General features: G+C 34.9%; 1 protein-coding gene across 1 annotated transcript in view; it reads left to right on the forward strand.

Annotated features, from left to right (window-relative positions):
* The window catches only part of LOC105618483 (tensin-3), a 191,185-nt gene that overhangs the window by 61,512 nt on the left and 104,985 nt on the right, over positions 1-24,688 (forward strand). Inside the window, exons 2-3 of the mRNA XM_012200016.1 lie at positions 13,069-13,177; positions 13,792-13,829. Of these exons, the coding sequence (XP_012055406.1) occupies positions 13,069-13,177; positions 13,792-13,829 (147 nt within the window). The remainder of the gene's footprint in view (positions 1-13,068; positions 13,178-13,791; positions 13,830-24,688) is intronic.

Consider the following 24,688-nt stretch of genomic DNA (forward strand, 5'->3'; position numbering starts at 1 on the left):
TACTATTAGTTAGTTTTACTTATTAGTTTTCTTTTCTTCGTTATCTACGAACGTACGTAATTATTAAATTTAAAAGGTTAAGTAAGTAGTATAGTGTCGTCTCTCTCTCTCTCTCTCTCTCTCTCTCTCTCTCTCTCTCTCTCTCTGCCATTCGTTATTAAAAGTAAAAGAATATGTTTATTTATAAAAAAAATTATGTGTGTATGTACAATACAATATAATATACAACACAATATAATAAAACGATTTCTATTTAATTATAAAGCGATAAGATTCGAAAATACGAAATTAAGATATAATAAAATCGATGGGCAATTTGTATGAACTAGAAAATATATGTATATAAATCCATACAGAAAGATTATTAGACACTAGAATCCAGTTTTGACCAAAGCTTTTTGCTTGTTTGTGTTAAATTATGGTAATTTAACATTTTGATGTCTCGTAGAATAATCGTAAAATACATATAGCAAAAGGAAACTGCTTCACGTGAACGTTAATAGTTAGTTCGTGCCGGGCCGCCGACTCTATGAATAAATTCCACAAACACATAGTGGAAGCGTCATAGAAACGAAGGGACCGAAGAGATTTATACTTCTCTCTTTCACCCATATGTACGCATGTCCATCTGCGCGTTGAAAATATAGGATTATGATGTTTCCTAGTAATAACACGCTTCGTACGGTCGACACGTGTGTCTTCGACCCGCGGTCGGCGTTCTTTCGCCTTTATGGTCAACATTCGACTGTGTGGTGATCGGGAATGTTGTCGCATATGAAAATGTATGTATATATGTGCCTGATGAAATTTCGATGATATTTTACGAACGTTCGTAGAATGCCATCCTGTAATGGCGCCACGATAAATTCCTTTCGTGACATGTTCCTGCGAGTCAATTCTGAAAGCGGCTTTGCTGATTCATTTTTAACGTGTTACGCCGTATATTCGCGTAATAGCATATTCTATATTTAGACTCTCCGAGTCGTGAAAACAAATTCTGACAATACGACTAGCGCGACTTTTCACTACGAAAATTATCGCGAATCATTATCTAACGATGACAAATGGCGCAAGGATTACCACCGATATCCTGCTAGTTCTGATTTCCTTCGCCGGATTGAACTGTCTTATTATCCATCCGGAATGGTCCAATAAGATAGTTCTTGAAAAATGACTGATCTTCCGCTATAGTACAGATCATACAAGCCATTTTAAATCGAAGTCGGATATTGCCTAGCTTCCCTAGTTCTTTACACATGGCTATCATATGTAAGCTTTATATATGTCAGGACACAGATGGAGCCTACAGCACACAAAAGAATATGCTACATTTAATATAAAATATCATAATTTTATTTTTTATAAGCACAAATTTGATAAAATGACTTTCTAAAATTTATAATGTGAAAAAATTATTTTTACACAATTACTGTTATACAGAATAAGTAAATAATCTGAGATTAATATTTTGGCATTATATTTAACATGACATTTATAATAATTGTAAGAATTTTTTATCATTTTAATTTAAATCAGTTTTTATAAAATATTTTATTTTATCTTTTTTGATCTCTCTTTTTTGGTATCTAAAAAACAGTTACATTTCTTTGTTAAGGCGATGGTTTTCGGTCAAGACAAAGAATGAGTTGAAATTACCATGTGTTCTGAGAAAAGAACATGTGCCGAAGCCTCATAAAAGAGTGGCGAGATTCCTCAAGTGGCCCATGTCTCATTCAGTCATAGGGCCGCAAAAACCTCGCACGACTGTGCTTGACAAATGGCAGACACACGTGTATATCAGATTTGTTCTCTCACGATAGAGAGAGAGAAAAGGATTAGCTAAGACGATAAAAATAAGAAAAGCCGAGTCGACATTTATCGCGTGCATGAGTGACACCGAATAATTATTATCGATTTATATCGTAAATTCATTAATACAAGAATTTCTACATTAATTGTTTTTGCCAATTTGATACGATTTTTTATTACGAATCAGTAAAAGGTACAAGGAACAAATTCATTAGAACTACGTTCGAGTGATAATACGACAATACGTGAAATATGTTATCATATTATTTATCACATTTATCATATTTAATAGAAAATGCTATGCGTTTCAGTCCATCTTGAACGTATTAATATCTTATAACGGAAATAATTAATTTCTAATTCTATATATAAGCTAAAAATATGTATATATCTTCATTAAGTTTAATTCGAAATATGAAACATCTCTTAAATATCTGGCATACGTCCCATCTTCTATTTATTTTTAGCATAAATTCTTTTTAACATAAATTCTTCTAATAAATACACCGAGAAAAATTTCTAATTAAAAATAAATCGGTAGACTCTGATTATGTCAATAAGAATTTCGATTATCATGATTAGATTAGATATCTGGTTATCTCTACTAACAATAAGATTTAATTATATAAAATTCTGATTTATGTATTTTTCATTAAAATTCTGATTTGTCTATTTTTCATTAAAATTTTAATTAATATAACCAGACTTTTTTTCCAATATAATAATAAGTCATTTTCTATCATTTTATTTATATAAAAATAGATAAAAGAAAGAATTGTAGAAATAGTAATGGATTATTCAGTGCATTTGCAAATATGTTATTGTACTTTCATTATAAAACTTTCTTTATTGAAAAGTCATGAATTCAAGCTAGAATTATTGCATTTTTTTCTCTTTTGTTATTGTAGAGTGTATAAAAGTTGAAAAAAAATTTAATTAAAAAATTATATATTGTATGTAGAGAATAATATAATATATAAAATAATATCTAAATTATACATACTTCTATTTCATTATAAAGCGGTTTGAGAAAAACAAACAAAAACCTGCCCAACCACATTTTTTTATTAATCTGTGATCGTTTATATGACACTATTGGTTAGTTTCCCGTCTTCTAATAACATTTAAACAGTAGAACAAAATTGACAAAGTAACTTTAGTTTGCGGTATACAAAATATACATTCTTGTTAAGGTAACTAAACTTTCTAACACCGACTTATATTAAATTTTATATTTATTAGATTTTACCTAAACATTTTACCTAAAATCTCTTACATATGTTATTTTTATGTAAGCAGTAGGCATTCCACTTATGAGAAAGTTACGATTATCGCGCTGAGCATCGGATGCGCGGAAATGTCGGCTTTTGCTAAAAACCCGGAAGAACGTTCTTGAAGATGTAATGTAATCTATCCTGCCGCGTTCAGCCGAGCTTCGCGGTAGCTCAAGCGCGATCATCGGCGCACGTGTACCTCAATTCACGGACATCCCGGGCGATTCTGTGCGAAATTTTCTTCATAAAGGAACCGGTTGGCATGCCGCGAGATACAGTCGCGGCCGTTCGTCATGCCGCATTTTACCTCGCCAGTTGAATCGCCACTACGTCCGGCGCACGTGCAATATAATCTCTCGCTGTGCGGTGTGCCAAGTACTGCAAGGCCGCTTTATCAGCCACGCAATCTGGATGCACCGCAAAAATACTTCTCGTCTATCCTTAGCGGTATCTCCAAGTTCATTGTCAATAACCGGCGTCTCGGTTTCGCTTCTGCGCGTGACACGCGGATTGCATCTCGAAAATCGTGAGCCTCGAAAGATGAAGATGAAATGTATTGTAATAAAATACTATGTTTCATTGTGTGCGCGCACTCACATTTTGCATTCTATTAGATAAATAGGTATGATCGTGTAGTAGTGAGAAGAAATGAAGTTTATCTGAAGACACAGTAATTTATTCTCGCAAAAGGAACTTGAGGAAACTCATCTAAATTTAAGTTTAAGATTAATTTAATTTTCTTTATGTTTTGAAGAAAAGTGAGTAGGAAAAATTTTAATAATTTCCTTAATTTGGTCTTTTCAAATTACTTTTTAACACAAATAATTAAATTAAATTAACTATATGATTAATTATGTAATATTGTACAAGATGACAAGAAAGGCTAAGTTTTGTGATTATTAAATCAATATTAATTATTATTTAATGAGATATAATTAACCACACTCTAAAAAATATCGATCTAAATTTGACTCTGATGTGGATTTAACATCCATGCGGTTTATATAATTCTCATTGTTGATTAATATTAACATCAACATAATATAGATTTCCATCCTCTAGTGTTAATATTAACACATGATGTGGATTTAAAACTTAAATTAATTATTAAATTCATATTATATTGATATTAATGTTAATATCAACACAATAAGAATTATACATAAACACCACTATTTTTTAAAGTGAAGAATTTATTCTTTTTATTGTAAATATACACTATTAATAATTTGAAAAACACAAAATTTTGTAGCAAACAAAATTTTTTGTCACTCTGTACAATTTGCACAATTAATCATATGGCTAATTTATTTAAATTATTTGTTTATTTAAAAAATTATTTAAAAAATTAAACCAAGAAAATTATTAAATATTTAATCGATAAAAAATTAACATTCTAAAATTGTATTAAATGTAGAAAATAAATTATAATAAAGTTACTCAATCGTACTTAAAGAATATAATCCAGAGCAGAATTTCTTTATGTTGACTTCGACAACAGTCTCGTCAGCACCCAACAAACCTTTTGTTGGGCGAACAAAAACTCGTAACACGAAATTCGCTTTGAAACTCAATACCCAAGCCCAAATACTGAACAACTGAGCCATAAATGGAATTTATATTGGCACGTGATCGCGCGGGTCTAACGCGCATCGTCCCGCGTGAACTCACGCACACCCGATGAATAACGAATATAGTTTTTCGAATGCGTATTTTGTTCCATTTCCATGCCGGATTTACCGGCCGAAGGGATTACCAATCACGCGGCCATGCCCACTCCTTTCTTAATCTTCATTCCACGACCTTCGTTCTTGTTCTCTCCATTCGCCCGCCGTATTTTCGATGTCATCGAGGATTCAACCACAGTGAAATTGCGATATGGCAGTTCGAAGCTATCGAGGTGGCAAAATTGTACTTCAGTGGCGTAACTGAAGCATATTTTGAAAGAAACTTGACTTTATGTGGGGATTTTTATAGATATTATCAAAATATACTATAATTGAAAATTGTTATGATTTTATAAAATGAAATGTTAAGATAAATAAAACATTTTGATTGAATTTTTTAAATTAGTGAAATAACAAAATTAGCAACCAAAATAAAAAATTAGAAAGTAGATATGCAAGATATTGACTTTTTTTTTCAAATTTTGCATATTTTAGTTCTTCTAGTGAGAATTAACAAGGTGCAGTGATTCCTAGAGATGCATCGTATTATCTCTTTCTTTCTCTTTCTCTTTTTAATCTCTTTCTCGCTCTTGGATACCGAAAGATTTATTTATCCTTTCGTTATATCTCTGCTTCTCTACTCCCATTGTTATGCTGTCCGAATCTTTATTCTCGATCCCTTCCTCTTCTTTTCTTCCATTGTTCTTTTTTTTATTACGCGAGCAATGTCGCGTTCGGAATGCCAATGGTCGTACGGCGACTTTGAGAGTTCTGCTCAAAGGCAAAGTTACGATCGAGAATATGTTATCGGCGCTGAACAACACATACTACAAAAGTAATATAAAAACAAAAAGATCACGCGCCGACACGATCGTGTAACTGATAAATTATAATATTCTAGTTTTACCAATAATACCAGTTTCAACTAACGGTTTTAATCGTTTAATCTGAAGCATGCATAAGTTATGTTTAAACGAGTTTTCTGGCAAATAAACAAATCTAAATTGATGACTTAATTAAGTAACTTCTACATCTCTTGGAATTGACATTTTACCTAATAAATGGAAATAAAATATAAATTATTAATTATTAATTAATTAACACCGAGGCCTTGATGAGAATATTATTAAACATGAATTGCTATCCGTAAGTTTCCTCCTGTCCCAGCGATTGCCATCATCACGCGCCATTGCAGAGCGCGCGGCGCCACACCTCGTGAAGCTTCACAGGACACGAGTGCGCCATCAGATATAAAATCGCCACGCTCCGCGAGCACGGATCCTGGATTCTTTTCTGACCATCTCTCCGCACGCTCCCGCAATTTGTTAAGCCGTAAGTGCTTGCGATGCATTAGTTGCGCTCATCTTGAAAGTTATTTCCTTCGTTCGCAGCGATTACAGGAAGTACCATCTTTATATAACACACACTTCAGATAAGTAATCTTCATTTTCTTGCAACACGAATTAATTTTGATTTTCGATATAATTAAATAATTTAACTTGAAATTGTATCATGATATAAAATATTACTAATTTTATTTATAAAGTGTATCGTAAAATGCTATCGATAAATAAATTTTATACACAAATTTTGTACACAAATTAGTGAAGTCAGTGCTAAATGCCTTCAGTGGTCGTTATGAGCAATCTGCCATACTAAAAGCAAGACAAATTTAAAAAAAATTATATATAATTTATATTTCAGTTTGGACCCCCTGGTGATCAATATCATAACAGAGAGCGTAATTTCAATTATTAAACAATTTGTTGTCATTATTTTTATGTTTTATTTTTATTTATTATTAAGTGTTTTAAAGAGACACATACACATACAATTAAATTACTCCATATCATTTCAAGATTAAATTTGACAGCGTGCTTATTCTTTTCAAATTAATTAGATCTGTATTTATAAATTCTAGATTATATAAATATTTTGCCAAAAAAAGTGTAAAATGTATGAAAAAACTTACGTTATATTAATTACGAGTGGCTTATTTGTTTGTAACATAAAATTTACGTATGAATAGCGATAGCATTCTAGGATTAAGTAACAATCCGGTAGACATTAAGTAACAGTAACATTATATCAACGTTGTAATTTCTCGCTCAACAGTATAGATGTAATGTAATACATGTTGTATGTAACAGTTATATTATTGAGTAGGAAATTATAATATTGATGTATGTTACTGTTACTTGGTGTTTACTGAGAATGCATGTAAAGATAAGCTATATGTAAATACAGATAACATCATGTACTGAGAAACAAAAATACACGAGAGTACTTTAGGTAGTATGCTAGTACATTTAGGATTCAAGCAGAGCAATTTGCTCGCTCTAGCAGATCCATCTCCTCATTCTTTAATTTCTTCATCTTCACGCCGTCGTTCTCCATTACACGCGCCGTTTCCGTAGTGACGCGATCGCGGAGAGATACTTTCGAGGAATTAAGCTTCAGCGAAGACACGGTCGTGCGATTGCGTGCCAACGGCAATACAAGGCGTTTGTTATGCGCGAGCCGCCATGCGAGCGGAGATCTTGTCGTTGCGAGCGTAGCCTCGTTTCTGGACCCGATTGGTTGTTCGGTTTTTTTTTTCCTAGCTGTTGCATCCTCGCCGACACGGGGTGACCACCTTGGCGAACCGTTTGTCAGCGCGATCAGTCGAGCGACGGCTGAACAAGTATGATCAAATGACGATTGCTTAGACCAACGCGAATTGTCGTCGTGGTTGATTAATGGCGCATGCTTCGTGTTTGTTCTGCGTATAGTACATGTATTATTCTGTCTTCTCAGCTTTGAATGAAGAGATTTCCTTTCATGCTTCATATCAATATGTGTATATATACTTTCTGTTAGAAATATGTTTGCCATCAATGAACACAGACTTCATAAAAGAGATAAAATGGCTATATATTCCAATGAGAGAAAAATTAGAGAATGTCTACAGTTATCTGCCACTCTAATAATAATATGCGTCAGTATCTTCTGCATATCGCCCACCCACTAGATTCGACATGAGGATAAAATCGGAGAAGTAAAAGGTTCTGAATCTCGAAAGAGTGGGAGAGATAGAGGGGAAGGACGCGAGTTCTCATCTTTTCTTCGCGGTTAATGCAAGTCGAAGTATTCCGATTCGCAAGCGCGAACGCGATCCGACAAAGCCAGCTCTGTTCGAGCTCTCGTTTGCTTCCCCTTCGTTTCTTCCTCTTCGTTTTCTTTCGAATGAACTTGCGTTGCTTGAAGCCTATGCGATATCGCGACAAAGAAAGTGCACTTGATGCCACTTGAATCGCTTGCTCGAGCTTTGAACTCTCCACGTGAGCATTTAACTTTCTGCATAAGCTCCGTAGGATGACGTAAAATCCGTAAATAGATTCTAGATTAAGGTTCTGGCATCATTAAAAAAAACTGTAGAACTCTTCAAACAGTTCAAACTTTTCACATAGAGAATTATGAGTTGTAAGAGAACAAACGATCATTGTAAGAAGCAAATTAATTAAAAAGATGTATTTTAAAATTTCTTCAAAGAATTCTTAAAGATTTATACACATGATTTGATTTTATTTTATATCTTTCTGTGAAACAAAATCATTATATATATTAATTAATACATAATCCATTTATTATACGTTTCTGCTCGCTTCCTACTACTATCTCAGATTATGATAAGTGAGAAAACATATAATAAACGAGTTATATTTAAAGAAAAATATTTTTTTTTGATTATGAGTTATTTTATTGAAACATATTTTCATATTAATATGTTTTACAAGAATTTTGAGAGAATTTATATATTCTCGGTTCTGACATCATAATTCGAGATAATAATAACGAATAAACAAGAGACTCAAAGATATATTTTTGATAATGTTGATTTAGTAAATTGACGTATTTACCGTGGTCGATATAAGAAATTATTGCTTTTTTTTACATTAAAATATATAGTTAAAAATTTGAAAATTCCTTGCTATAAATTTATATGCACAATAATATTTTTAAATAACATACTTTTAAATAACAGAAGTTACATAAATTACACGCGTAGAATTTATTAGATTTTCCTACTTTCAATATTGACAATATTGATATTTCTAACTATTTAATTCATTTTCTAACTAGTTAATTTAAGTTAATTTAATTTTTTTTCATATGTTATTATGGAAAAATGCTACATGCTTATATAAAATTTTCAACTTCTAATAAATCAGTTATGAATGCAAAAAGTTTTATTCATTCAATTGTATCACTATTGAAATGGCACTACTAACTAGAATTTATTGTTAGATTGTAATAGCTCTCTGAATTTATAGAAACAACAGGTTTGGAACCGCAACTTTGGCTCGTTTCGAATTCATTAAAACGACTGGCCCCGTCGTATACATTTATCACGAATTACACTAGACCGCACAATGTTATATACGTATTGCGCTCATTGAACGTGCGCAATGTTGAAATTACACGTTACATGATATATCGCACGATCCACTGAATCTATTATGAGATATAGTTATCCATTCGCGGTAGGTTATTCGTGATGCGATCCTAAATCAATTCGCTCGTTAAATAAAATCTCTCGTTTTATTTATGCATATTACGTTTTTGTGTATCACAAAAGAAAACACTTATCTTGATTATAGAATATCTACATGTATGCATTTAAATTGCGGATTTGTTTGACCATATGAATTTTATTGAGTGAAGTAAAGCTACTTGTGCTTACATAATTAAAGTCATGAGCAGAATGAACGGAAAGCAAATATCCGATTAAACTAATCGAAAACTTCAATTGTTTACAGAAATATCAGTTAACTTTATAAGTCTCTTTATAACTCTTTATAACTCTTTCATTTAAATTTTGCTATAAAACGAGTAAAATAAATTGAGTAAAATAAATTAATATAACGTAGCAAAATAAACATTAAAAATACAGTCTCTGATTATTTAAAGAATAAAATTAAAGTTATTTAAGTTTCCTAAGAATAAGATTGTGACGATGAGAAAGGAGCATATGATGGAAGATAAAATCTTCTTGAAGGAATTTTAAAAGACGTAGAAGTCATAGAGTTTTAAAAGACGGACAAAGTCACGAAGTTCGCTAGATCCCATCGATCCCTTCCAATTTGCGAAGATTAAAGATCAATTAGACCCCGTATGAGCAATGACGGTACTTCATTTTAACGAAGTCACAGGTCCTGGGATACTAATGAATCCGGCGATTAGTTAGCAAGATATGTGCATAAGCATTACAAAATTCAACAGCAACGGATATTGTTACATCGTCCTTTTTTTCTTTTCTTACGATATTCCCAGGAAGCGTATGAATATATCCGGTAATTAGTTGGCAAATTAAATATGCTATCATTAAGAGGGTTAAATTACTGCTAGAAGACAACCGCCACTGATCATTGGTATTAAATAACCGTTTTATCTTGACTCCACTGTGTTCGAATTACAATAATCATTAAAAACAGAGTGTTTTGCATAATAGTCACAATTGGTAATTAATATGATCATAATTATTGTTTTTCTATATAATATAATACAATATATTTGTTGAATATGCATTTTACATTTGAGAACTTAGAGAAAGGCGCACTGTTGGAAATATTGCTAGAATTATTAATTTGCAATATAAAAAATTAAGTCTCTTCCAGTCTTTTTGACAAATTCTTACATATAATAATAATAGATTATCTCATTTTAATCTAATTAAATATTATTAATTTTTTTGTTTTATAATGGCTTAAAATATAATAAATGTATTCTATCTTAATATTGGTATATTAATACCAATGGCATATTAATATATCAAATAATAAAAAACAATATAAGTCATATATAAAAATAGTATATAATAAAGTCATTGTGTTTAAAAGCAATATATAATTTTCAAAAAATTTATATTTATTCCAAAGAGTGTGTGACATTTACTGGCTTTGTGAAAATTATTTTTATGTCGACGAAAAGTGCGTGCACAATGAATTACTACATGGGAATAAATCAGTCGAGGAATAATTTCGACAAACGCCGTGTTCATGATGAAATTTTGCGACCACTCGACGAAAAACAATGCAGAGAGAAACGCGTGTTTCTAGCGTGTTTCACGATGCTAATAATAAAAATGATAATTATAAAATATTGCATGGTGGTAATAACGTGATACTTTGTAATTCACAACAACGCATCCGTTGCCAATCGAGATTAGTAAAAAAAATTTGTCATATATAATGAAATTAACACATTAACGACGACCGTGTGAATTTTATATATTCAAGGATCTCTCTGTTTTTCAAACAATGTGTTTTTCTTATGTCTTAATCAACTCGTTAAAGCCGTTTTATTGCTACTCTACACATATGTCTTGTGATGATTAAACCCGCTAAATGTTTGTGTCAAAGAAAAAACATGCGTGTGCGTAAGTACAGGCATTCGCGAGCCTTTCCATAACGAAGCAGTGTTCGTATATTGCGATGCGTTCTGTTCTATTTAGTTTGAAATCTTCTTTTCTATTATTTTTGTGAAATATGACTTTTTTTAAATAATAATGTTTCTTTAAATAAATAATGAATTTATTACGAAATCTTTTTTAAAACATTATGTATTTTAAAGATATATCAGATGTATAGCTTCTACAAAAAGTGAAAGTGAAAATTTATAAACAATATTAAGAATCTTTATTTTAGATCATACATGTGAGAAACACAATCAATATTAGAAATTTAAAATGCCCGGTCGAAGCTGGATCTTCATTGCTTTAAAAATGTTCGGAAATTTATATAATTTAGAAATTTATACTTTTTGTATAAGAATGAATATATAGATATTGTGCATTAGACGCCCATTTGATGTCCATCCGAAAAGAGCGTCTTTTGAATATCCAATGAGTGTCCATGTCATTGATATCTCCTTAGGATGTTCAATGGATGTCCATTGGCCCATCCATTTTTTAGGGAATTTAAATCACTGCCAATTTTTTTGCATTACTTTCAAATACAATTTAAAAATCTGTAATTTTTCATAATTTTTTATTTTGTTAAAAAGTACGTAACGTATACTTAAATGTGTACTATCCAGTAGAATATTCTTGCTTTAAGAGAACACATTCCTATATAGATTTTCGAACAATCTGCATGCAATTGCTCATTCGTGCTTCATGGAGCGCGACTCGCCAGCACCGTAATTCGTATTCAAATTCGCGTTTTCCTCCGCGGGGATTCGATCGAACGTGGGTGAAAAGATGGGATGTTTCTCGAAAAAGAGGACCACGTGCATCGCGTGTTCGTAATCGGAGGCCACGCTTCTTCACGGAAGATGCAATGCGCCTCGAGCGCTTATTTGCGCATAACTTCGCGAACTGTGCCTCCCCCGATAGAGTGCTGCGCATCGGCTTAAGTACTGTTAACAGGTTGACTGTCGTACTGGAGTCATAGAATGTTTCGCCGGCAGCGTATCCGGGGATAAACGCGAGCCTAATGAATGCCTGTTCTGTTTTCTCAATTTATGCACCGTACGCTCGAAAGCCTTCTCCCATCTGCGGCCGCAGAAAAGCCACACATGAGAATGATTATAATTGCCGCAAAACGCGCGCGGTAGAGATTCTCGGAGCAGTGATTAAGTGGAGCTGATCCTTGGTTTGTTATGTGATTAATTGTAAGAGCTCGTTACGCGCCGGCAGTATTGCAAACGCGCACTGCATTCTGATTTTTTATTTTACGAAAAGTTCGTTATGTCGATTATAATTATGGTTTCATAAATTTATTTGAATTTTTTTGATGTTAAAAAATCTTTTTATTTCTTCTTTTACACTGAGGTCAATCTAAAGTGATAAATTTTCCTAGTATTGAGTAGAATAATAAACAGACTAATAAAATCATTTATTTTCAGATATTTAATTTGATACACTAAGATTTTATAAATATTAAGAATTAATATAAATGTTATGTTAGATAAAAAAGATGATAGATAAATTTATGTTTCAACATTGATATTGGTTGTACAATCTAATAATTATGCTTATAAATACTTCATCATGATAATGTGTTCAGAAATGGAGTCAAGATTTGAAATCTGTGACCTCGTTTCAAGTAGGAGGCGTTTCCTCTTCAAGTACCACCTCTGTTAAACAGACTCCTCATTTATAATACCGTGTCTTAACGAGGTTAATCGCTTGAGAAGGTTCTTGCGACTAATTGATCGACGTCGACAAAAAAGTCGGTCGCAAAAAGCATGAAATGGCGTTGGTCAATGATGCTTTCTTTTTTAATCAGCCAAAATGATCACCGCAATAATTGGAGTCTTCTTTTGCTGTGTTTCAGAGTGACTTTGAACCCCAATGTCACGTGTTCCGCACCAAGCAATTGCGCAAACCACGACCATGTCATTTGTGCCACCAGGCGGTGATCAAGCAAGCTTCCTGCTGCAGAGGTGAGTCGATAACATCATTCCCTTCAGGGCAATGAAGAAGTGGGTAACAGCTGACTCTCGTCGGTAGTATTTTCGAATCAATCGTTGATACGGAAGCTTCTGAGAGTGCCGGTTCAAAACAAAATCGCTGTAGGGATGAAACTCTACATTTTTCTTTTTATTATTATTATTAGCGTTATTACTGGTATTATGTTTCATTACCCTGCTCTAGATTACACGAGATGATTACTACGATTAATGTAGATGCACTCTCGATCATACGCACGTTTGTGTACGCGCGTGAAAGCTGGGTCGGGCTGATCGCAGCTGTATTTGCTAGTAGGCAATTAGCATGATTGTAAGTTAACATGCCGCGTAGATTGAAGAAGCGATCATAATGCTTACAATAATGATGGTTTTAATGACTTGCAACGTGCGCTAATGATCAAATAAAACAAAGTTACTTATCGTCTAATTAAAATTTATTTAAGTATAAATCTTACAACGTAAATCCATCTATAAAAAACTAACTAAACTTAAATTTATCTGTAAAAATTAATATCGAATAAAAATTAAGACTGAAAAATCTATATTCTATAATCATTGTGTTACCTATTTACATTTTTTTTTTTCAGTGTGCAAGTACATCTGCCACAAGACATGTGAGGACAAGGTACGTAATCTTATTTATGGGTATTCTTTTATATAGTTGTGTTCGGTTTCTCCAGCGTGACAAATACGAGCGAGCGTTCCACAAATGCAAACGCGACGATTAGTCTGTCATGAATATGTCACTTCTCCTAAGCACGACATTTGTAATCAAGACGCTCCTTCTTGGAAGGTTTATGACAGACTGGAGCAAAGATCATACTTCCACGTACACCATGAGCCCCTCTCCTCCTGAACTGCGATACTTCCTGGTACTTAAACAAACCCTTTGGAAGATGCGTTGAGCCGAGACTCAAATTGATAACGATTATGTGCATCTATTTTCGATTTTTGTTACGCATAAACAAGAAACATTGTGATTTTAGTATGTAAAATTGTATATTTAATTTATATGTAATTTATTTATTTCTGTGTTATATAATTTACAAAGGGATATTATAATGTAATTTTATTTATATTGTTAATAACATAATCTACATTTATATATATATAAAGATTCCTGTATACACTGTGCCATATTGTGACGTCAAAAGCGATAAAAATACATAAAGAAAATTAAGAATGAAATTAGGCTCTAAAGAATATAAATAAAAAACTTATAAGTACTTATAAAGCTAACTATTTTGTAATTTTTTTATAAAGAAAATTCTTGCAAATTATATTAAAATATACTTTTTAATAAAACCATATTTACAATTGTTAAAATAGATTTGTAAAATATATCGAAAATTATTTTTGTATTCCGATAATTTATAAATAATCATATATTTAAAACTGAATTATGTTTAACTAGGAAACAAAACAAACTATATATGATGGCTGTTAAATTGAGATTAATTGAAATATGATTTTATTTCATTCCGAAATAAAAGAAGAGTTGAAGTATTTTATGAGTATACTCTATCAAATGCAAATTTTTTTTATGAAAAATATTTTTATTTTAACATATTTTGCAAAAATTTTCCTTATGTATTTTCTCGCTTCTAATGACATCAATCTAAAGGTTCGTGATGAATGGTTAGGAGCCTTAAGTCTCTGTAAGTATCTAAGATAATAGAAAGCTAGCGATAATAAGAAAGCTATAACAAGCATCAAGAGATTTAATATCTCTGTTAACGTCACATAATTTCGCAGTACCTCCTTCTTTCGCAGTAATAATCATCTTTCTCACGGCCTAGGGGTCGATAACAAAATAGCGCGGATTAGTGATTAGCTTCCATCATTTTTCATCAGTAGTGGCGGAGTTAAACCTCCGTCGTACGCTTTAATCCAAAATGTACGTCGATATCTTAACTGATGAGATTCTTGATTTTCCGAACGGTTCTTCACTCTGATGTCTCGACCAGGCGGGCGTGTATGTACGCCGGTTTCATGTATATATACTGGTATGTGCGTGTGAGCTCCTTACGTGAAATGCTGTGTGGGTTCAGTCACCGGACGGGCAGGGCACGAGCCTTACTTTTCCTTACCTTTCTCGTATCTCCAAGTACTCCTATGTCACGCTCGCTCATGAGAAGAGCCGAATGTACCCGTATGCGCGTCTCCAGCACGCGCTTGTATCAGGTCTGACTCTTGTGAGTGTCGACGAGTGGATGAACGTTGCCGGACATGGAGAGGAACGTGCGTCAGACACGAGAGGTGCATGCCGAGTGCAGGCAGAAGAGCACGACTTCCTCCGGTAAAACCAGCGGGTGCGGTCGTTCCGCTTTGTTGCCGCACTCTTTGCCGGAAAGGGCAGATTAATCCTGTCGTTACCTTAAGATAACGGTGGATAAGCGTTCAGGAAGCGTAATCCTTGGCTCATGCGAATGTTGTCAGATCGTATAACGCGAGGGCGCGCGGTTACCCTCATAGGCTAACAAAAAGCTAAACGTTATTAACATTATTTCCGCCAGGAAATCACGCTCGTGTGGTTTAGGTATTTTGGGTTTAAACATTCATTTTAATTTATATATAATTGACAATCTGTAGGATAAAATTTATTATTACGAATCCATGTCGCGTGATCCGCGCTAGACTTTCTGTCTAGGTCTTTTGATATTTAGTTTATAAAAAAAAACGTAAGCATAAAATAAATGATCGTATGTGGATATATGATTACACAGTTTAACAAAAAATTACTTTTTTCCTTTACAAAATGTCATAGTATATAGCCTAAAGATTTTTGTACTGAATATGAATATCAGAGAATTTGAGGATATTAGGATTTTTAGTAGGATGAAGTGATTAAAACCTGTTCCAATATACTATTACCTCAAATCTAAAAATCCTGATGTGCTACGCAAATTCTGTTAAAGATATTGTTTAGTGTAATAAAATATTCAGGATATTATAGCACTTTGAAGAGAAAAAAAGTTGCTTTTTGTTTGAACAATGTAATTTGGAGTTTTTAATCATTATGAAATTCCTTTTTTTAAGCAATTATAATAAACAAACATAATTACCGATAGAAGTCAGTTTAAAATTGAGGCAGCATGAAATGTGTTAATAATGCAAATTGATCTATCAAAACGTCCTAAAAACTTTAATGTAAAAAATTATTTTAATGAGGATACATTTGTAACTGATGTAACGAGCTTATTATGAGAATTGTGTTGAATATATAAGGTGTTCTTCGACGTCAAAATATCATGCTGCTCCAAAACACTCGCTATTACCTGCTCAAAGTTTACTGCGAAATTAACGATAACGATCAAATGATATTTTGTGCACTCTGGAAAAATGGCAGAGAGCTATAAACGGATTCATAATAATTGCCAAGGTCGTCATAAGTATCGTCAATTGATCGGCGGATCCAGCGGCATCCGGTCCTTCGACGTGATTACAAACCTACGATCATTAGTAACGCGGACTCATTACGCTTACCAGCGGCAGACGAGCGTCATTGCTCTTCTCTTGATGAAAAACGCATAATTGCCTGCTGACCGCGTCATAAAAATACTACATCATATCCGCTATAGAGGTTCGTGATAGTTATAGAGAGAAATAAGAAAGATTTGAGCAAACGATCGCAAAAACAAAGACAATGAACGAGAGTTATTACACCTAATAAATAATTAATAAATGTAAAAACTTTATTTAATAAATACATAAGTATTCAATTACATAAATTGCTCTAATAATTTCATAATTAATTTGAATTTTGAGTGTTAATTTCACATTAATTCCAGAACTGTATTAATGTGTAATTTCAAAAGCCAATTAATTAAATTTCACGGCGACAGCACATTGTGACATAATACGATATCAAATGATGCAATGGCACTATTCTACACCATTGGTGTAAACATGCACACTCGTTACTTTGTTAGAAGTACGATACCTCATATGAAGTTTATACCGACACGCGTGAAGTCTTCTATCGGTATACATGGTGTCTTAAGTTCAAGGTGACGAGAGACGCAGTGAATATTTCGCATGTTCGAGAATCTCGAAGACGCGTATAGCAAATTACATCATATCGCGGAGAAGGAAAAGAGGTTGATAAAAGCAACAATACCATGAAGAGATGAGCCGCGGTTTTGCCCCTGGGCCAATATAACTCCTGGAAGGAAGCGAGACCTGTTTCGAATTTCAAAACGCACGGCGCAAACGTGACACACATGGAATTCCGGCCCGGCGGTTTTATCTCCTCCGGCCCAGGGTGCAATAGCGATGTAGCTGAAAGTAACGAGCACGTCATATTGAACGCATTCGTTTGGTGTGAGAAAGCTCTTATTTCAGACGAACGGTGTTTATATTTCAGGGTAGTTTGAAATCACCGTTTAAGGCAACTCTGATTTTCTGTTCCATCGCAAATAAGCGCGCCTAATCGCCGCGGATTATGGTAGCGGTGTAAATAATGATCACGTGCTGAAGCAATATGTTGAATATATTCAGCATATTGCTCGATGTCATGCTCTTCATACTTCAGTTACAAGAATAAGAAATGTAATGGCTGGAAAATGTCAATAAACCAAAGGAAATTTAAGTTAGTACAATGATTGGCTGGTGATAAAATATCAAACAGCTATTAATAGGTACTTTACGATGTTCATTGACTTTGAACTCCGGAACCGACATTTCAATTATCTTAAGTCCAACGTTATTTTGACTTTAAGTGAGACTTTCAAACTTTCCTCTTTCTCTCTCTCTCTCTCTCTCTCGGCTGAGAGAGAGAGAGAGTGTGTGTGTGTGTGTGTGTGTATGTTTTAAGTTTCGTTTAAAGTTAAAATAACATTGACGCAATTGGATCTTCATGATTTATTTTGAGTTTAGAGGATTACAATTTAAATCGTAATTTTCTCTAGCGATCTCTTGGAACTTTTAGCAGACAGTGTACTCGTAGAGTAGACGTTGGTACATCACAATGGTATCGCGAGAGATATGGCTCCTCCCTTGCGGGTGTATCTCTCGCGAGTAGGTATTGATATCATCGTAACTCGGCCGCTCCTCCTGGAATTCTAGATAGAGCGAGTTGAGAGTCGCTGGCCGATGGAACGAACTAACGAACGACATCATCCGTCGGATATGGAGAACCAGAGATTTCCTCCGAGATCGAAGGTCATACGATTCTCGCCACGTCCCTGTGCGAACCACCTTTTTCTCCACTCGCCCAGTACTCTCCCTTTTTTTTATCGATCCCGAAATCTCCGCATACCTCCAGGCTACTTCGCTTGCATACGAAGTCATCCTTGATGATCCTCACATCCCGTACATTCTTTCGATATATCAAGATTTCTCGCGTCCGAGATTTCTAGCTCACTTTCAAATAAGAGCGTTCTTATCTGTGGCCAATTGAAAATTGATTATTTTTATCGTATTTTGAAGTACACGAACTGTAAGATTAAACGATTTTAAATCCTTAAGAAAGGAAAAAATTTTCATTACATTAGGAATTCAGATTTTAATCAAAGGGTCTACTATGATCCCAAGATCCTACCAATAATTCCAAAATGTAGCAATACACCAAGTTTTCTAAACGATAGCAGATAATTAATAATACAGTATATGTTCCATACAATCCCTTTGTTGAATAATGTAATAATCGTCAGATTCTCGAGGATTTGCTTGGGAGATTCCAATAAAGTATATTGAAATTGGAAGGCTTGTACGAATAATCGAGGCATCATCATCCGTAACCTGAAATCCGTCCTTGTTCTCCACTCCGTCGATGAACTAGTAGCCAGTTGACGTTCTCTGTAGGCAAGCCCTTTTAGTGCTCTAAACTTTACTGAGGCTTTTCTCCGGCGTGGAGCATCGTCCAATTCAACATTGTAAACCGCGTCAAGTACCAAACTGGCGATAGCTACCATACCTGGCGGTACCAGCGGTGTGTACCCGGTCCGAGCTTCCAGGATTGTAAACAGGCGGCAAGAACCGGGGAAACCAGATGGTAGGCAATGTCGTAGGCAATGCCCCTTCTCCACGACATCCCGGCATTTCCCCTCCCCCCCCCCCCTCGTTGACCCCTAGGCCTTGTACCTTGGCGCGCACGGTAGTACAGCGATAGAGCTGCAGCTGCACTGATATTAACCCGAGATTCTCCTATGAGAGTGTGAGACCAGGTATAACGTAATGCTAGTCGCACTTGATCGGGGAAAACTTGGCGAGGGAGGTGGAGGGCTGGTTCGCATAACCGTACGTGAGGTCACGGAAGATCTCCGCAGGGTAGAAGCACATGAAAAGGGATGTATGGGGGGTAGGAGGGAGGGAAGGAAGAAGGATCGTTCTTGGTAAGACGCCTGTGTATGATGTTCGTTTACTTTGACGGGGATGCCGGATTATCGGCTTTGCGGTAAGATCGATTTGCCCTTTGAAGCTGAACCTTTCCGCATTGAGAAGCAGCTATGATTCTCCGCTAGACACTTTGAGAGATGTTATTGGTTAAGTGAATTCAGGAAATTACGGGCAATCAGTCCCTACAATATATAATGAGGATGGATTATAAAAAGTAGTAAAAAAAATTCTCTCCTCATTAATTTTTAATAATTTCATTATTTGATAGCAACATCAAAAGTTATTCTCAAAATTATAGGCTCATTTATTAAATATTTTTTTCCGTTATGTTTCGATAGTTACCGTAGAATAAAATACAATTTTTTTGCTGCGAGGAAAAGCCAACCCGAGTTAATCATTTAATGGTATGTGAACTTTAACCGCTTGCACGCATAAAATGCTTCATCTGACATCTCCACTCGTACGGTCGCCGCGACGCGACGTATAATTAGCGTAATCACGCGTTCGACGAAAGGGCAATTATTATGATTCAGCGTAAACAACGAATTATATGCGGGACGCGTTAAGTTAAACGATCGTGACATTCTGTCCTCGTCGTTGTACGCGAATTATTCCGAGTCGTGATCCCGATGCACGCACATGCATCATCCAAACGTGTATCGACCGCACGTTTTCGGATCGCGGAAGGGAAAATGCGATGCGATCGCGTGCGAGGGTTGTAACGGGATTCCGCCGAGTCCGTGATGATTGGACCGATCGATTGAGAATCGAACGGCGATTGGCAACGAGCGAGATGCAAAAAAAATGTCGCAGCGTCTCGCGTCGTGACATTCGCTACGCCGTGTCGTGTGTTGCGCGAACAGATTAATGACTGATAACGGTTACGATCGGCATTCGAGATCGATTAGATAGACTAAAAGGAACTGCATCGAGAGAGATCTGGAGACGTAGAGAGCAATATTTTTTTTTATTTATTTATTTAAACTTAAAAACTACAAAGCTTAATTCAGTTTCAATGTAAATTCAGCGTTGTAAATGTTTTCCAATAAAATATGTGTTCTAACTATATCTAAAAATGCGTTTAAAAAATATTAAAGAAAATAATTCTTTGGAATTTTTTACATAAGATAGTTTTTAATAAAAATATCTTTTGAATCAGTAAACACTGATGATTCAGATAAAAGTTATATTGTTTGCAAAATATTTTATCGCTATAATTTACTTGATGCCACAAATGTTTCGAAGTATTTTGTGGTCAATTCTTTCTTCCGGTTGGTCAATCAAATTCTTCGAAACATTTATAACGCTAAGCGAACCATATCCTTTGTTCCTATATAGAATAATTTTTAAACAATGCGAGATCTCTACATAGAATATTATCCAAATATATTTGCTTTACACGTAAAATTATTTTCTTCTTCTCGAAAAACAAATGCACGTAAATTTTTCTCATTTAGAACGTTCAAAAAATGTTTTATTTATAAATTAAGTTAAGTCATGTAGATAAATTAAAAAAAAAGTATACAAAGTCTAAGTTGAGTATCTTCAAAAATGTCATTTCCGGATTGTCGGTGTCGAAGGCTTAAAAACTTTCTTCGGCATGTTTTATGAGATCGACATGTTAACACAGAGCCGCCCGCGCATGCCGCAACATCGTGTACACGAGAACGGGTTATTAACTTGCGGCAACGAATTTTCAAGCGGCGTATTTGGTGGGGTGTCTACCTGCGGCGATAGCGATGGGCTCTGTGCGGCGTGCACGCGCGGCGCGGCGCGCCGCGGCGCTCTCCAACTCCAAGTCTCCAGTCCGCGAAGAGCGCTCCGACGCGAAGGACGTGGGAAAGATCGGTTCGCCGGAGTAGCGTGGTTCTCACTTCGTTTCGGTCTTATGATGAGACCGGCACACGACCGGCGAGAAACCGGCTCCGAAAATTCCCACCTAAGCGAGCCCACCAAGGCTCGCCTTTGAAACAATCTCACGTGAACGATTCATTGATAAGTTATCGATGAGAGATTTGTTTGCAATTCTTCTAATTGCCGGAGCAATGTGAATGTGTCATAAATCAGTGACGATCAAAGATAACGATTTATTGGATGTAAATTCTGAGCGTATCGTCTGGTGCACAAGTGCACTTTTTGACGAGTGGTCCGTATTGATCGATCGGTATATCGAACGGTACAAAGATTCGCGGTGAATGCTGTTGAGAGGGATCGCGGACAGTACTCGAGACAACGGTTCCTCGGCCACTCCACATTCTTCTGCTCGTAAAGGAGATAAGTCGCCTGCGTCGAGTAACCGGTCGTCGTTGCGATCGATCTCTTGTTACCCCTCGGATCGATGCAAATCTTCGCCGAGGGTCGTCGACCTCGATGTTAACGGCGACCTTGGCGTATACATTCGAAAATCGAGAGTCCTCGCGAAAACGCGCGCGCGTGCCAAGGACGAGAGATGCGCCATTTTCGAGAACCAATGCAGGGAGGTGAACGATCCTCGGAGTGTTTCGCCGCAGACCGGTAATGGGATACCAGAGGTGACGGCAAGATGAACGGTCACGGCTCCACCAATGAGGTACTCGAACTGCGTACGGTTTCTTTCCCTCTTACTTCTTTCGTTGTACGTCTTGCCGCCTTATTTTTTTTGTCCCCTCTTCCATCGTATGTCTTCTTTCGCCACGATATGTGCTTTAGATATTTAAATCACGGTGTCCGTTCCATTCTTGACTGACGATCTCGAATCGCGGATTAATCCCGCCTCACTCAAGGTAATCCTTGAAGGTTCTTAACAGCCTCCAAAGAGAGAATACATCCATATAGTGCTCGTAGATTTTCTTTGATGTTCAAGTTCTCAACGCGTCAACTTTGATGTTGATCCTTGTACTGATGTGCGATTACAATTGATAAGACTAGTGGTAATTGCGATGTGTCGTTGTATGAGGTATTGTATAAACACATATTTCAAGATTGCCACTTAAATAAATGTACGTTAAATACTTGAATAATACATGAAAAGTTACGGATTTTATTAGAATCGGTTCCAATATAATGAGATCGATTGTAGAACAAAAATTATGTTACGTCAACAGCATTATTTTAATTGAAAATAATTTTGTTAATTCAATAACATTATTAATGAAATTAATATATCATGTTTTCTTTTGTTTCATTAATATTTTTTTTGGATCAGTAAAATTATTTTTTCAATTAAAATACTGCTGTTGATGTAATATTATTTTTTTCATTGTACTTCTATTTTATTTGTATTTATATTATTATATTTATATTATACATTACATGTGCATATATAATTTTTAAAGTGTTTTTAATTGTTGAATACTCTAGAAAAATTAAATACGTAAAATGAATTTATTGTCATTCATCGTATTTAAATTCAAATATTTATTTTTTTCGAGATCGAAATTAAGTTACCTATTATTGTTACAAATATAAAAGTGCAGGGTTGCCGCAAAATTGGAAATTAGAGAAATTGAAAATGGCCAGGAAAATGGAAATCAAGGAAAAGAGAATTTTACAAAATTTTCTGGAAAATTAAAATTCTTGGCTGTAAAAAAGATTTAACATGCGTACATTGCACCTACACAATTTTGAAGTATCAATTTGACAATTAAATGCAAGCGGTGTCACCAACAGTAATAGTCATTTAAATTATTCTCTTAACAAAATATTTGATTTCTAAATCATGATGAAAATATAAAGAATTTCAAAATATTATTAAAAGTACTAGGAAAAATCATGAAAATTTTGCTGGAAATTAGAGAAATGTTATAGCAACTTTGTGGCAACTCTGAAGCGTATTAATAACATTATATTATATTGAAATATTTGAGCAATATTTCACTGCGATAAAATCCACAAGGAACAAGATTTTCCAAATAAATAGCAAATTTGCATTTACATCAGAATATCCGAGGAAACGTTATATCATATCTTTTTCATATCTGTGACATGCAAATTCTTCTCGGCGTTGCCGTTAGACGTGCAAATGCTCTGGCAGGGCAAATGTCTGTTATGTATCAAAATGGCGTTCCTTCTTCCTTCGATTTCTCTGTCTTCGACCCGCACCTTCCTTCCCCGTATCACCCGTCGCGATTTCTTCTTGTTGCGTTCTAAATTCGCCGTGCGGCGTGCGTATGTATGTATATAGCTCTAGCGAGGAAGAGAAATTCCTGACGTCTCTCTTCGACGACGGCTGGGATGCACTCGCGACGTTTACGCGGGATGCAAGGCCCGGTTTCTGCCACGATTATTGCTCAACGCCAGACAGAAGAACTGCATGCGGCGGAAAGCAGTTCAGTTTAGGTTTCAAGTGCTCCAAGCTGTCGTGCGTTGCGTGAGAAGCATTACGATCTCACCTAGCGAAATAGCGACGTGAATTCTCAGCGTCAATAGTGTCTGAAATTGCGAAGGAAATATTTAGAGCAATCCGAATAGAAGAAATTACTTGGATTTATTTGGTGATAAGATTGTGAAATTGCGAAGGATTGAACATCGGAAAGCTGCGAGGAGATTCTTTGTTTAACTTTCAATATGTATTCTCAATTCAGTAACTTTTTGTTCTTTAATTTCACGACTGAAGTTAGTTACAAGTAATGAAAATTTATATACATGATTTTTCAACTTGCCACAAATATAGTTTTACAGTTATATTATTGCAAGAATAGCAAATAGGTTTTACGATATTCTACTTTGTTATTTTATTTTTTATTACATTGCTTACAATTGATATTAATGTCAAGCGTATGAAATATATACGTTTTGCAGCAATATTTAGCATAAACATTATTGCAATTTAATCACAAGTATTAATTATCACCTACCAGAGAAAAGCATTGATAACATGCAATCTCTCGAGTTGTTTGTTTATCTCTCGGATCTATGAAGACGATAAACGAGAATTGATATATCGCCATTGTCTTCAGTGGTATGAAGGTGATCTTGATACTTCTGGAGCAAAATGTACATCGAATGAGAATCTCGTGCGTGACTACTATCGCGTATATCACGAACGTGTATTTTACATCGTGCTGCTCTGCGAGACCAGAAACATAGTGTAGTGAGACTGAATGTAATTTTTATGTAGCGACTCGCAATTCTAGGGAGGTCATGTTTGAATAAGAAACAGTATGA

This window comes from Atta cephalotes (assembly GCF_000143395.1).
Source record: "Atta cephalotes unplaced genomic scaffold scaffold00017, whole genome shotgun sequence".
Lineage (NCBI taxonomy): Eukaryota > Metazoa > Arthropoda > Insecta > Hymenoptera > Formicidae > Atta > Atta cephalotes.